The sequence below is a fragment of the Anas acuta genome, chromosome 3 (assembly GCF_963932015.1).
Source record: "Anas acuta chromosome 3, bAnaAcu1.1, whole genome shotgun sequence".
Classification (NCBI taxonomy): domain Eukaryota; kingdom Metazoa; phylum Chordata; class Aves; order Anseriformes; family Anatidae; genus Anas; species Anas acuta.
In genome coordinates this window covers 31,677,847-31,693,240 of record NC_088981.1, presented here as the reverse complement: position 1 = coordinate 31,693,240, position 15,394 = coordinate 31,677,847, and the positions used below count along the sequence as shown (strand labels likewise).

At 38.7% G+C, this 15,394-nt stretch overlaps 1 protein-coding gene across 3 annotated transcripts in view; it reads left to right on the top strand.

The window, feature by feature from the left end:
* The window catches only part of RMDN2 (regulator of microtubule dynamics 2), a 45,755-nt gene that overhangs the window by 28,889 nt on the left and 1,472 nt on the right, over positions 1 to 15,394 (top strand). For 2 of the 3 annotated variants that reach the window (XM_068676449.1, XM_068676450.1), the window contains exons 8-10: positions 3,762 to 3,860; positions 5,561 to 5,614; positions 5,703 to 5,783. In XM_068676449.1, the coding sequence (XP_068532550.1) occupies positions 3,762 to 3,860; positions 5,561 to 5,614; positions 5,703 to 5,783 (234 nt within the window). Of the gene's footprint in view, positions 1 to 3,761; positions 3,861 to 5,560; positions 5,615 to 5,702; positions 5,784 to 7,149; positions 14,507 to 15,394 lie in introns of all 3 variants that reach the window. The other variant, XR_011094684.1, reaches the window with a different exon arrangement.

Here is a 15,394-nt window from a genome sequence, read left to right as displayed (position 1 = left end):
TAATCTCTTCCAGAAGTCACAATGTTGTAAAATTGTATTAAATAATTTCACATTTAATATGTTGTAATTAAAAAATGATGATAATAATTCTCTGAGGATAATGAAGTAGGTACCATTAATATTTTATTGAAGCTGGATCAATGAAATCATTCTCCTTTATGGAAGACAATTGTGTTATGTGTCACCAGAGAGCTATTAGCACGGAAACATTGCAGGAGGATATCTTTGAGGGGTGCAGGTCCCTCCTGGCTGAATTTTCAGTCCAGATGGCATAGTTTCCTTGGTGCCAACATCCTGGAGTTTGATAAGCTGTGAATGGGCAGGGTTTGCATTTCATCAAAACCAAATGGGAGACAAAACTGAAAACGGTCTCCAGTCATCAAATGATCTAGTCAATGTGATTTAAAAATGACGTGAAAAAACAGAGCTCACTTAAGGTTTGGAGAGGACAGTCTTCCTTCTATATTTTTTTTTCTTGAGTTATAGTAGTAATTACTTGCTGCATTAGCTGTTTTCTTATTACTTTCTGCTGTGCTGTACTGCTCCTGGACACACATTAAGGGAAGCTCAAGCTGATGACAGTTACAGTCTCACCCCAAACAGTCTCTTTGTACTTTATTTTCTATGGACCTTCCGATATGCTTTGCACTGTTTGAGGTAACCTTGAATGTAAAAGTTATATTTTCACTACACTGGAGCATGCGACACCAGGGTTTCTGCTGCCTGGGCTTGTTCACATGCAGAGAACACTTAATAGGGTTAGTTGGTGTGCTAGGAATAACGTTTCCATTTCACTAAACATGGCATAAAAGATTTACTGTAATAAAGTTATTTCAAATTAAAAACAGTGCTTTTGTATATTTAGGAACAGGGTATCATTTCCTGTTCATCATTATTGCTCCAGGACACGATTTTGTGTCTTGCATAAAACAGCCCTATTCCCACCTCAGTTGTGCAGGCTGATACAGGAGGAGTGTGGTCAGGCTGTTGTGATGGGATTCGTCTCACTTGTCTTTAGCCATCCACGAGGTACAATTGTCTGTACTCCTTTTGTAGTTAAGGGGAAGAAAGAAGGGAGAGAGGAGTGTTCATCCAGGACTGTCATAGGTGAAATAAGAGCAGTGGCCCACTAAAAATGCTGCTGTCCCTGTGGACTGTGCAAGGAACCTGGACAAGCAGCACAGAGTGGGCACTCCATTTACAGCTGGCGATAATTAGCTGCAATGAGTTCATCAAGCCAGTGGATTACAAGTTGGAATACTTTAAGTATGGAATACAAGCTGGAAGCATTACAGCACCATCAGGCTATCTGTGTCATAAAGTATGGGATTGAATCCACTGTGCGTTGAAGATAAATTGCTCTTGTCCATACGTGTTCTGGTGTTCTGTTTTTAAGCATTGCTTTAGATTGGTTGGGTTTGTAATATAAAAGTGGCCAAGTGTATTTTCTTTTAAAAAGTTTGAATAGTGCAAAGCAGCACCCAAGCCAGACAAAATAAGGCCTAAAACCTCAGTAAATCAGTTCTGATTAAATCTTGCAAGAAAATAAAACAACTGCCAGGAAGGACTTGTGTTTTCAATAGGTAATTATAACTCTACATGGAAAAACTGCAATTTTGTTCCCTCATTGCAGAACAGCAGACACGTGTGTGGTAATGTATCTGTGCACTGTATGTATACCCTTGGGGTGCTGGGTGGTCTTGCAGAGAACAGTGTAAACCTATGGATTCCCCATATTATTTCCTTCTTATCATTCTCCTGTAAGCTTACTCTATGATGAGATGGACCTAGAAATAAAGAAACCCCCTTCCTCTTCGAAGAGAATAAAGAATACTGCAGCAGAAGAAAACAATACGTTTGCATGAATCCTTTTGACATCTTTCACAGTGTATGTCTTAGAAACTAGGGAGCAGCTAGGAAAGTGAAGTGTGGGAGGGAGCTGTATGCATACCTCCAATTTGAAGTTTTAACCAGGATGCTGCAGTTTATAACAGTGTTAAAGCAGTGCAGGACAGGGGAAACATCTCATTCTTTCTATGAATGAGAACTTGAAGATTACCAGAGAGCTTTTAAAAAATAAATAAATAAAATTCTGCACTTCATTCTCTTAGAAGATGCTTCAAGAGTGGGAGGTGAGAGAGAATGAAGAACGCTTTTTATTACTCTCTCTGGAAGATCATTTTTAATGGTTTTGCGTGAAAGACTTACTGATGGCATTTAACGAGTAAGGTGTTGAACCCTAGCAAACAACCAGCAAAACTTGGCCGGGATGCCTCTGTCTCCAAGCAGAGTTGCTCTTATGTAGCTTGAGTCATTGAGGCCAGCAAGAAAACCTGGACCTGTGCATTTTTCTGTTGCTTGCTGGCCTGTATTTGTACTCTTTGCAATGGTATTTTAGGGCAGTTTGTAACAAGAAATGTGTAGAGATTGATGCATTTTGATGTTCAAAAGAGAAGCATTCTGGCTGATAGCTGTGGATAGCTTTGTGTTATGGTGCCAATGGGTTCTGATAGTTTACCATAATTAACTGTAACCTAATAGATTATTGCTGAGTTCAGCACAAGAGGGTAGGGGGAAGCAGCAACTGCCCTCAAGAGAGACTAGGAAGCCAGAGAATGAGGCGGGAATATTCCAAAGCTATCCAAAACCATTTTGGTTTTAACAGCGGTAGGACAGGCATGAGCTCAATGCTCAACAGTGTTATTTGAATCACCTCTGCCTCTGAAACAGAGATGTCTGTAGATGTCATGACTCTTATTTCACTTCTTGTCTCTCCAGTGAGAGGCTCTCTCTCTCTGATTGCATGTCTCCCTTCTCTGTGTTGCACAGATCATGCTGGAAGTTGCTGGTAAAACACAGCACCTTCACGTTTTTACTATTTTTTAACTCAGACATACTTGGTGACGGGAGCCATCGGTGCCGTGGTTCAAATAAATCCTGACACGAAGGAATCAAGTTCTGAGTTTTCTTTACAGATGTAGTAGATGTGACCAAATGTGTGTGGCTTCTCCATTTCAACAGGCTCCAGTCTTGCACTGCATTCCTTCCTGGCTCTGTCCTTCATTAGAGACGTGAGGTGTGTTCTGCTGTGTTAGGGGATGGAGCCAAGCATTCTGTGGCAATAACAGAGCAATTTCTGTCAGCTGTCAATATATGTAAGGGAAGAAGTCATGCACATTATGTGGCAATGTGACAGTGCCTTCAAGTCCTTTTCATAGCAGCCGGTCTTCCTGAAAAGAGACAAAGCCTTTGGCAAATGTTATTTGTTAGGAAAAAATGAAACCTCTTTCTTTACAGTGATTATGACCAGCTTCTGCATAGTAAGTGAATTTGTTTTATGAGGGCCAAAAGCACTGACGTTTTGACTGCAGCAGCAACTTTTCATAATGTTGAAAAGCAGTCTACGTGGACTACCATGCTAAGGTGTCTGCCATGAAAACCTTAACAGGTTTCTAGCCTTAGAAAAATAGCATGGTCTTGTGATACCTAAACTGTACTTTAAAATTCATACATTGGAATACTGTCATATCAGTGATGTTGATGTTTTGTATTTCTTAAAGTGTACATTTCTGAGTTAATGGAATCTAATATCCAAAAGGCTATGCTTTGAGTTGGCAAGTCAACAGCATAAAGCATTCCTTTACAAGCTTGTTTGCAAAATAAGTTGTATAAGTAGTACAGCAGCACAGGACAGTATTCACTCCAAAGCTGGGAAGCAATCCTAAGGGCTTTTGATTTATGCTTCTGTATTTTTATTATAGGTAGCTCAGTTGTCTTGGCTTGAAAAGAAAGTAGCTGCTGCTCTCTTTGGGACTCCACCAACTTCAACAGTAGAAGAAGCACTGCAGAATTTTCTGAAGGTAGGTCCTAGCCAAGGGTTTTCCTGTGTGACTGTTTACCAGCTGCTTTGTGTGACTGTTGTCAAGATGTCTGCTCAACAGATTATGTTCTGTGGCTATAAATCAAGGTTCTCCTAAACACCACAGAGCTCTATAATAAAATATTTTATTCTTCTCTATTTTAAAAATAGTTTGGAGATGAGTGGCTAGCACTTCTCTTCCTTTAGTTTTACAGAAATCTTCAATGACTTGCTATGTTAATAGTTACTAAATTTAATGCAAAATATATATGGTTTAGTTACATAAGCCATTGAAATGAGTTAGTGTACTTATTTGTCCACTTTTGCAACAGTGTTAACATAGGCAAGGAAAACTTTGACATTGTGACACTTAGGCTTTTCTGATCTAGAGCTCTTCTTTGAATTTCAGTAGAAGCCTTTCTTGTTTGTGGGGTTGAAATGACACAGAGGAAAGACCTTTACAGTGAAGTAGAAAAGAATGTCACAAAAATCCTTGTTCTGTTTGAGTGCACAGTTATAAGACAACACTATGTGCCTAAAATGAATCTGCCTTTCAGTGTCTTTCATATGAGTCATTTCAAACTCTGGGCCTGCTACATACAAGTTTTTCACTTTGCTGAATTGAAAGCATAAACTTCCATCATTACAATTACCTTCAGTCAGTTTCTCCAAGGACAAACATGTTTTTCCTCACTATGAAAACTGTTTATTTTTCAATGTTCTTTCTGTGTCTATTTAAAGATAGCACGATTTTCCGAATTTTGGAGAATACAATACATTGCCATCTTCCCAGTGTAGAGATTTTATCTGTAAGGTCAAAATCCAAAGATGGTAGAAATAATTTGAAATATATACTTTAGCTTCAGGGTATTTCATGGAGGGCTGCAGAATGGCTGTGGTTTTAAGTCAACTTCTGCAACAGAAATTGAATTACCTTCGAAAAGACAATTGTGTGGTATTACACAGTGAGTGAAAGCTGGTTTTTTTTGGTTCAAGAATTGCAGCTACAGTAAGTTTCACTGATGTAATTTTTCTCTCCCCAAAGCTATTTGCTGATTTAAAGCTGCTTCTTGGTTAGTTAGATAATTGATAATATTTGTACTCACCAATCAAGGTTTTACATCCTTGATTTGTTTTAAAAGGAAGATGATCCTGAGCTTTTCAAACTACCTGAATTTTTCAGAAGATATTAATGTAAAAAGAAGGGTGAAGAGCTAGAGCTAGACGATACGGGTCTGTGCAGAAAAATAATTAAAACATTGATGAATGCAGTTCAGCATCAGTTATTCAACATGTGAATGGTTGGTTGCGTGTTAATTTCTTTGATGAGGAAATAATTATTAATAATCTAGTGACAGCAGTGTCTTTTAGCCCATTGTGTAAATGGATGAATCCAATAATGTTCTATAGAATGTTCCAGTATCTTTACTACATGTAAGCATTTAGAGAGAGGAGACCAAAGAATACAGAATGCTTTTGTGTGCAATATCAACAACTTGTGTGCCTGGATTAGTGTTTGTTTTTTTAATTTTCTTGGGATTTTTTTTTTTTTGGAAGTGCTAAACATTGTGGTGCACAGTAAGGATGATTCACTCTGATGTTTGAGGAAATTTACTGCATTACAGAAAATGTTACATGGACCACGTAAATCTCCTCATGCAATTTTTATGTCTGTTTTGTTTCCTGTTTTTTATTCTTTAGGCAGAAGAAATGCATCCAGGATATTCCAAATACAATTATGTGTATTTGGCAAAGGTAACCTAGTTCTTTTAAAACTAATGGCTTGTAGGCTCTGGTATTCTTACAGTGGTCTGATTGGAAACAAAATGTTTTTTCTTCTCAGTGCTATAAAGACCTTGGCCAGAAAAACAATGCACTGAAGTACTGTGATTCTGCACTGTCAGTTCTCTCAGTTACTAATGAGGTGGGTATTGAGAGTGATAAGTTGTTCTCTTGTGACCACTGTCCTGCTTTGGTACCCATTATTACACTGTCAGTAATAATGTTTCACTTTTTCCTCTGAACACAGAACCTTCCTTTTTCCTCCATTCTAGGTTGGATTATTGCAGTTGTTTGTATCTACAGCTGTAAAGAAAAAAATCATCTTTGTTTGAGAGAGGGACTGTGTCAGGGACTAGTCAGTGTCAGAGGCTGTCAGAAATTGAATTGCAGTCTTTGTAATTCAACCCATAGCCGCTGAGCATGTTACTGTTCTGAAATTTTGCCTCAGACCTACTTTTTCTCAGTTGAAATTACTTGGGATTTTTGTCCCACAAGATCTACTTTTGTTCCTGAAAGCCTCTGTTTTGTGATCTGTGTCGAGGCCTGTGGGCAGTGTGTGATTGTAGCTGCAGCAGAAGTGGATGAATTGTTCAAATTTGGCTTTGTCTTCAACCACAATGTGATTAAAGTGGCATAGTTCTTTGTTATATCTGCTGCAACATAATTCATTCTAAGAGATTATTAGATTCCCTTTTAGACCCTTTAGAGTATTTTAGTATATGGGAGCAAAGTTTCTAGAGATATTTGTGAGTTTTTAAGTGATTGAATTTCTCAAATGTAAACCAAGTCATGGCAAGAAGGTTCCCTCTTGCTGTCTCATCTCATGTAGAAGCAAGTTCCATAATTATCGACCTATGACTGAAAAAGTGTTACCATCCTAGAGCGTGACAAGTTCAAACCTGAGCTTTGTCAGCCTAAGGGACCCCCTTTGAGCACAGCAGATGTGGTAGGGAGAGAGAGAGGTGATTCCGGAGACGAATTGGCCCTATCCCATTGAGTTCTTTGAAGTTAAGGAAAAAGACCATTAAATAGCTCTGTGTTTTGATTGACAATAAGCGCTGTGTGTGGAGCACTAACATGTTTATGTCAAATGTTCCCACTCAGAAGAAAGACCACTGCGTGCCTCACCAGCAGCTGCTCCTGGGTGGCATTTATTTTTGGTCCAAATGAGAGCATGTACCAATCATAAATTAAGCAATCATTGCTTAAGTTCATTGTTTCTTTAAATGCGTACTGATGTAGATATGATATAATAACATCTTAACTCTTTATTCTTTACCTTTTGTTGAAACGTACCTTCAGCTTGTGCATTTTTACAGAATGTTTTTACAGAATTATCAGTTATTTTCTACCTTTGTTGCATAAAACATAGGAGAAATAGTTTGAGAGAGAGCGCATGCAACTGCAATTGCTTGAACTCAGCCTGTTTTGTATATATCTGCTTTGACTGTGTTCGTGCATCTTACTTTATTTTATTTTTTTTCTGTATTTAACCTACTACACGCCAGGTCTTATTGCAATGAACTCTGTAGCTATCCAGCACAATTTCAAACATATGTATCGCAGAAGCTTCTGGTGGGCAGAAGGCTGTGTGTGTTTAGTGAACTGGAAGTCATGCAGCATGTTCATCAGACTCCTTGGAAAAGCATAGAGATAACACAGAGTTGTATTCATCTTTGGTAACAGCAGCTGGACAAAATTTTGGTGTCTAGTCACAGGTAGTTGCTGAGGCTCCCCATACGCTCAGTGGAGAGAGAGAGAAGAGGCTTCCAGGTGCCTCATCCCAACTCTGTTCCCTGGTGGCTGAGAGAGACTAGGTGTGAAGACACATGTAAGATGCATGAGACAGTAGAAGACTGAGACACCTGACTTCCAGGCTCCATAGTTAATGGGAGGTGAATCCTACCTCTGAAGGCCAAAGGCATCAATCTAAATGTGAGCTCAGTTCAGTGTTTCCTGGGCCACCCTGGGGCCAGGGGTTAGTCCCTGCCAAAAGGAACACCCTGTCACATTTCTGAAGTGCCAGCAGGCAAGAGGTGAGAGCAGGAATTTGGGAGCAGTTTGAGGTGCGTGTGTATTCTGGCAAGCAGAGTGGTGATAAAATAAGAATCATATTGGTTTGTGAACCAAAGAAGCAGCAGCAAGCAGCACCCAAAATCTTCTGTCCACCTGAAGATGACAGCAAGACAAAGTCCTCTTCTGTTTTGACTAATTCTATAGATATCACAGATTTGTCTGCTTTGGTTCGTTCACTTGTTTTGTTTTAAGTTTAGAAAAAAAGGGTCTAAGAAAACACAGTATCGGAGCAACCATGTGTTGTGTTTTGTTTTGTTTTGTTTTTTCTTAAAGTAGTCAGCACAAGGTAACACCAAGCTCACATATGGGAATTACTATAAAATGAAGATCTGGAACACAAACTCTTTGAATGCTAACTGTTACCATGAATCCCAGTTGAATTAGAATATCATGTCTCACTTGTTTAGAGAAAAACTGTTAATTCTGGGGGAAGCGTGTTGGAACTGAAACGATTCAGAGCTTGGAGCTGTATGTAGGAATAACATTTAGTCGGGCTAGTTTAAGGGAGGGAAGAGACTGTAATGGCTGGAGACTGAATTGCCTACAGCCCTGTGAAATGCAGGGTTTGTGGTCTGAAATAGAAAACAGAGTTCAGCAGCAGTTTGATTCCTTTCCGTTTGCCACAGCACAGGATCTCAAGGTTGTCAGCAGCATAGGATGCTGTCACAGTCATGTGAAACCCATCATTCCTAAGTATAATCATAGTTTCTCATGTGAGTTGTTTTAAAACATCTCTTTCTTCAGGCAGGGGAATTCCTTTATTGTTTCTAAATGTTATTTTTTTCTGAGAAACTTATATATATATGTATAAAGGCATAAAATCAGTTGTAGACTGAGAGACATGCTTGCTGGAATGGTGCCACAGTGAGGAAATATGTACTATTTCATGATACAAATCACCCTGCAGCATAGCTATGAAAAATAATAGTAGATAATGGTTTCATTTATTTAATTTTTTTTTTTGCTTCTGAGCATCCACAGTTTCCGTTGACTTCAGTGGGAACTAGAGTTACTCGGCATCAGTAAAATAGCCCATAGCTCATTTTAATCCTCAGGTCAAATTCTCAGCTGGTCTAACTCAGGGTACTTCTTTGACACTTTGTCTAGGATTCATTTCGTGTAACGTTGCAGGCTAAGTGAGATGGTTTTGGTCTTGAATGTTGTATCACATCCAAATAGCCTTTCCCTGTGTATTTTCTACCACTTACAGAATATCTTTTTCATTCAAGTGGCTTCCAAACAGAATTAATTCTTATGAAAAAAAAAAAAAAAGGCGAAACAAAGAAAAAGAAAAAACAACAACCAAACAAACAAAAAACTTGAAAAAGGATACTAAAGAAGTAATCAAGGTAGAGACAACTTCTGATTGAATGGCCGACTCCTGTAAATCCTAATATTAGTGTGATTTTTTTTCATAGTTTGGCACATTTTCAGCCAACCATTTTTTTTTCTTTTGAAAAGGAATACAAGAGAAATGGTATTTTTGGTAGAAATTAGATCTGTGAAACAAAACTCCTGTTACAGCACTATATTAGAGATCTTTCTCCATCATCTCTACTCTAAACAGAAACCCCCGATGGTCCTTCTTTGGCCATAAATACCGTCACACTGTGGGGTAGTATTACATAGCTGGAGGTGCATGGGACATGAAATTGTCCTGCTTTTCTCTGGTTGCTGTCCAGGTGGATAACCCCTGGGTCCTGGGAAACATTTACCCCTTCAAAAATAGACATCCTAACGCTTAGCACTGCTGTGAGTTATTGCAAAGTGTGTAACAGCTGCTCTGTTTATCTCATCGAACTTGCACTACCCTTACTGAGACTCATTATTTTGTTATGTGCTCAGAGCCTCGTTGAGTGTGGCTACATAAAGGGCTGTCAAAACCAGATGTGGTGGACTACTGTGATGGGAAAATACCTTTCCTTGAATTTGGAAAAATATATGTATTTGAAAACATGAATGTTCTTATATTCGGAAAGACAAATCAGTGTGTGGGTGTCTGAGCTTGATTAAACACACAGTGCTTTTCACATGAGTGGAATAAGGTGATTTGACAGAGCTAGGTAGATGACACCAATTTCTTGTTTATAAAAGATCGTTTGGCATTTTCAGGGGAACTTGTATAAAATGAACATGTAAATGTAGAATTATGAAGTATAAATGTGAAGAAATTACTATTTTTTCTTGTCTGGAGGTGAGCTTGGGGATTGGGAATGAACCCTATGTGCTTTTAGGGCCAGTGAGCTCACCACAGAGGTACTAGCAGCCTAACAGAGAAAAAGATGTAGTGGATTAATTCATTAAAAGCTCAAAGTTCAGGTCTCTCCGACATGTTTTAAAAACAAATCCAAAAAGCAGTAGTTACGTTACAATAAATTTCTTCTTCCTGGTTTTCTCTTTTCAGCTCTTCTAAAACTACAAAATAAATGTTTGCACTGAGAGGTATTGAAAAATCTTACTTAAAATGCAGATAAAAAGTTTCCTGGAGCTAAGAATGTATTTTAAAGTTATTGGTGACTTTAAAAATGTTAATTTAAAAAGCACTCCCTCCTTCCCAACAAAAATAAAGGCAATTCAGAGTTAAAAGTAACAAGAAAGAGAGATTTAGATATTAGAGAACTTTATCATTCTGACATTCACTTCTTACAGCTGGAGCATGGCAGGAGAGTAAGGGTTGGTAAGGAATCTGCCTCCAGCTTCAGTGACATTTGAAATCTGGGGAAATCAGTGTGGAAGAGAAGGAAGTAATAATGGGAAAGAATGGTGGCTGAATGTTTAAATAAGAGTGTAGCTGCTGAGAAGAAATAATGCCTGTAAGATTTTCTTACTTTTTTTCTTTTTTTTACAATTCATAATTAATTTCCAGGTTATTAATTTACATTTTGAATTTTGTTTGTAAATAAAAGAATGGGAGTTTAAACGGGATTGAAGTGAGAGCGGATTATTATAAACTTCAGCTTCTATCAGTTGTTCCCATCACAACAGACTTTTTGAATATCCTGAATTTTCCAATACAAGTTCACCAAGAAATGCCTCCTCCAGCCACCACTGACTGGTTCTGTGTAGCAGACCTTGCTGTGATATTTCCAATAGATCTCGTTTGAAGTTGCTGCAGCTCTTCTGAGTGAGAATTTAAGGAGGAAAAATTTAATTTGCTTTTAAAAGAAGGGTAAAAATTATGAATTTTCTTTTCATCTTCCTGATTTTCCCCTGTTAAGATATATCAAACTACACATGTTGCTCAGTGCAAAATGTTATTGTCTTCAGAGGATGTTAATTCCTTTAGATTTTATGTGCGTTGCTATCCAAAAGCAGAAGTCCATAATGCTTCATTTACACAAAAATTGAAGTATTTGTGTTCATGTTGAATTTTGGACTATTGCTTTTCCTGCGAATGCTGTGTGTGAAGTTGAACAAGAATTTCCTAACAGTTACCACCAATCAATCCCAAATTAAAGGTTCTTGTGGATGTACTGTTTGTCAAAAATTACACTAACTGCTAAAAAAAAAAAACAAAAACAACAACAACAACAAAACTATTAAAAACTATTCCTTAAATTGTGGTTCAGTTTACACTGAATAAGAGTGCTTCGAGCTCAGGGAATAGTCCTTTTAAAAACTCATTGCAAGGAGATCACATTTCAAACTGTAAAATGCTGCTAAAAATGAGACATTTGTAAAAGATCAGCTTAAAGAAGTTGAGACCTCCTTTATTGTAAATTATTTTATCAGTCTATTTTTCTTTTAGTAATCGGACTGATTTGCAATCTGCATCATTTTGAATTTCTTGCTAAAAGGTTTGTTTGCATTGTCTGCTTATACTTTATCCCCCTCCAAAAACCATTTCCCAAAATGCTGAAGCTATTTTTTTGTGGTGTAGTATTTTCATAGGGAGAAAGCCTGCATTGATAAATGCCGAGTGAATTATAGTTTGTGGTTTAATTGACTAGTTTATCACGCAGTACTGGAGGCAAAATCCTGAGGAAGGCAGCACAGTTTTAGCACAGCTGTTTGTGCAGCAGGAGTGCTCAGCAGGCAGCTCTTTGGAGCACGGAGCGGGTCTCCTGCTGGCGGTGCAGGAGGAGTACTTCCAGAGGAGGATTCTCGGAGGCATTCCAGGATGAAGAGGTGTGCTGTTACTTTCCTGGTTTTGAAGAGTGGTCGAGGGACGTCAAGCTTCCAGGAGTTTAAAGTATGTTGTCCTGGGGCCAATAGACAGGGTGGAAGGAGAGCCTCAACAGGCATCTCTCTGAACATCTGCTTTTGGACACCAACAGCTCCATACAATAATTAAAGGAAACCAGAGTATGGGTGCAACCTGGTCTTGTAAATTAGAAAAGAATCTGCTGGTGGATTAAAATTTTGCTCCGTTAGCAATTATTCTGAACGGAAATCTGCCATTTTGTAATTGTTCAACAGCAGTCCTAGAACTAGCTGAACTATTTAGTCCTTGACATCTGGGTGTGAAAGGGTGTTTTCCTGTCTGTTCAAAGTGTAATCAGAACATGTTGAATTATTGTCAACTACATATTTTAAAGCTGTGCTTACCTTGATCCTAGGAGCCTTGAGAAGTTACAGTTCATCCCCAGAGGAAGATACTAAAAATATGAAAGAACATAAAGCGCCCTGACTTGGGATGTACGGCAGTCATACAGAAAGTTGCAAGTGAAAGATTGCATTGGTTTATTGAAGTATCTAAGGGAAGGAAAAAAAATATATGCCTTGGTGTGCAAACAAACACCTACTACAGTCACACCGTTTGTGAGAATCTACCATGACATTGGGAATGGATAGCATATAGCTTTATATGATTTATATAGTCCACAAGAGCTATTGCTCTCTAATTAACAATCCTTGTGCCTGTTTGGGAGCCTTTTTTGTTACAGCCCAGGGTTTTTCCTGGAGCTGTGAAGGAATGATACAGCTGTACCCGAAAGCAGGGGTGGCTCTCAGCACCTCCTTTCTGTTACCACATATCAGAGCACAGCTTTGGACCACCCTCGCAGCCCTCACATTTAACATACCAAGCAGCCACACTGACTTCAGTGAAACCCTACAGGATGCATGTCAGCTCGGGATTTGGCTCTGGCTGTGCAGTTATGTTGTAGTTGGCTGGAGTTACCATTCTGTCGGTGGTCATGGGGGTCTATCTGTTCTCCGCTGACAGTTGGGACTTTGTCGACAAGTGCACACATGTGTAGTGCCTGGGCTGAGTGTGCTTAGTGCATACGGAAATAATTAGCTGAGATGGAAGGTAAAATCGTTATCTTTCTGTCTCAATTCTAATTGCTTTTTAAGTTTTATATGCACATTTATACACTATATTTTTAAGTTTTATATGCACATTTATGTCTGTGTGTATGCTTATTGATATATTCTTTATTTTTTTAGCAGAAATTAGCTGTAAAAATGTGGGCTACATCCAGTTAAGCCAACATTCCCTTCTTCCTGCCAGCTATCTCTTCTCTCTTGCTCTTGTTTTCAACTCCCTCTCTTCCCTTCTTCAGCCTCTGGCCTCCCAGTTTGTTTTTTTTTTTTCCTGTGCATATCCCGTGTGAATGATGAAACAGAAAAGAATGGCAACTAAAGAAGAGAAGGGGAAAATGCAGTCACTGACCCTGTAACTCCGAATACCCTTCGTGTAGCAGTTAGCAGAACATTTGAACTCGTGTTCAACTCTGAAAATTATATGAGAAGTGTTTAATAAATGTAAGCCTTGACAGTAAAAAGTCAAGGTTGAAAATGGCTGGGTATTTAGTGAACGCTGAACTAAGCCTCAGGGGGAACAAATGGGACTGACGCAAAATACATTGCATTCCTTGTGCCTTGCACCTCTTCCTCTTCCTGCTGCACTCTAGACGGAGATCAAAGCCTCCCTGTCCTTGGAAAAACAAAAAAACAACAACAAATTTAAAATAAACAAATTTAAAACAAAAATTTTTCATTTTTAGAAAGCCACAGACCCAGAAATCAAAGAGAAAGCATGTTGTTCAAATATAGGACTTCAAGCCTTTACAGTTAATTGAAATAAAGCTTTGACATTAATGAAGTTTTCATCCTTAAGACTGGAGACAGGCTCAATGAACAGCAGTCTGGGCTTCTCTCTCCTTCTGCTGTGACATAACTCTGGGTCTGCAAGGACCCTCTCCAAGTGTGACAATATTGTTCCCTTCCCTGGCCATTCTCAGCTTTGCTTTTAACGCCATTACAGACTTTTAAAATGCTTTTACCATCTGGGTTATTATTATTGACTGGAAGCCACTGGCTCGATTAACACAGTCCATTAAATAGTTTGTAACGATTATACTTCTTGTTCCTGATCCAGTCTTGTTTAGAACTGGCAACCCAGAGCAGAGAGTTTTGCACGTTTGCAGTTTCTTCTCCAATTAGTTCTTAGAACAGTCACGGTTTTGCTTCATTCTTTGTCCTAAGCTCAGAGGAGGATTCAGGAAGGATTGCTCAATGGTTTTGGGACCTTGCAACTCACTAGAGCTCCTTGTTTCTCTCCTTAGAAGCAAAGGACTATATTGGGCAATTACACGTGATTGCTTGGAGCTGTATTTTAAAAAGCTGTATCATGAAAAATGAGTAAAATCTGTCAACCCATGAAATGCTGGACACTGTTCAGATATGAGAAAACCTGCATCATCGTTATTTTTGGCTTAGAAAAGTGTAAAAAAGGGTAGAACCAGATACAATGAAACCATTTTCTTAATAATGTGGGACAGTATCTGGCATTTTACTTTTTTGTTTAATGGAGTTTGGCATAATTTTCACAAGTTGACTGTGGTAAGTACAGAAGAGAGTGTATTTTCCTTAAATTAATGAATGTATTGGTACAGATCTTGAGTTTCCTGGGTTTTATTGCAAGCCATGGGCTGGTGCTCCAGGCAGCCTGTAGTGATGTGGAATTTAAGGGGTGCTGAATTCAGTGTGATGTTTCCTTCTGTTAGAGTATTTTGGCAAGAGCTTACTGGCTTTGCAGTGTGTGCCTTCCAAGGCCTCTGATAAATGATTAGGCAGATAGTTTAGCCTATTGTTGCCAGTGGGAGCAAGGCAATGACTCCAAGAGAAGCATCCAGCTAATGTATTAATGCCTTAATCCAGACCAATAATATAATGTATTTTGACGTGTCTGGCATATGGTTTTTATCATCTCAATATTCTTCTCTGTTCCTCCATGACATTATGGACAACTAACCAAAATAAAGAGAAGCAGGGATTTCTTCACCCGTGAAATGTATTTTAAAATGTCCAGTATTTTGTTCCAGCTCTTTGGTTGATTGGATAATGAAGTGATCCTGAAATTCAGTGATTACTTCACTGTCTGTCAGAAGTATTTTCTTTCAAAATTGCCTGTGGCATTATCTGGGAAAGGAATACTGGTCTCTGTCATTAGAAATACTTGCACAAAATTTGTAATGTCCGTGTGCTTTTGGCTTTGCGCTTCTGAATGCACACGGGCGCATATACTGGGTGGTTGGACCCTTACCAGCCTGGAGGTATGAGGTGCTGAATTTTTAGAAACGTGGACTTAAACCAAGGTGCATTTTGCAAGTTTTGCAGCAACAAGTAGAGCAAGTAGATTATACCCAGGGGACACTTAAAAAATGAGCAGAATAATGGAGTTTTATGTACTGCACATGCTCCTTTCCTAACTGGTTGTATATGGAATAG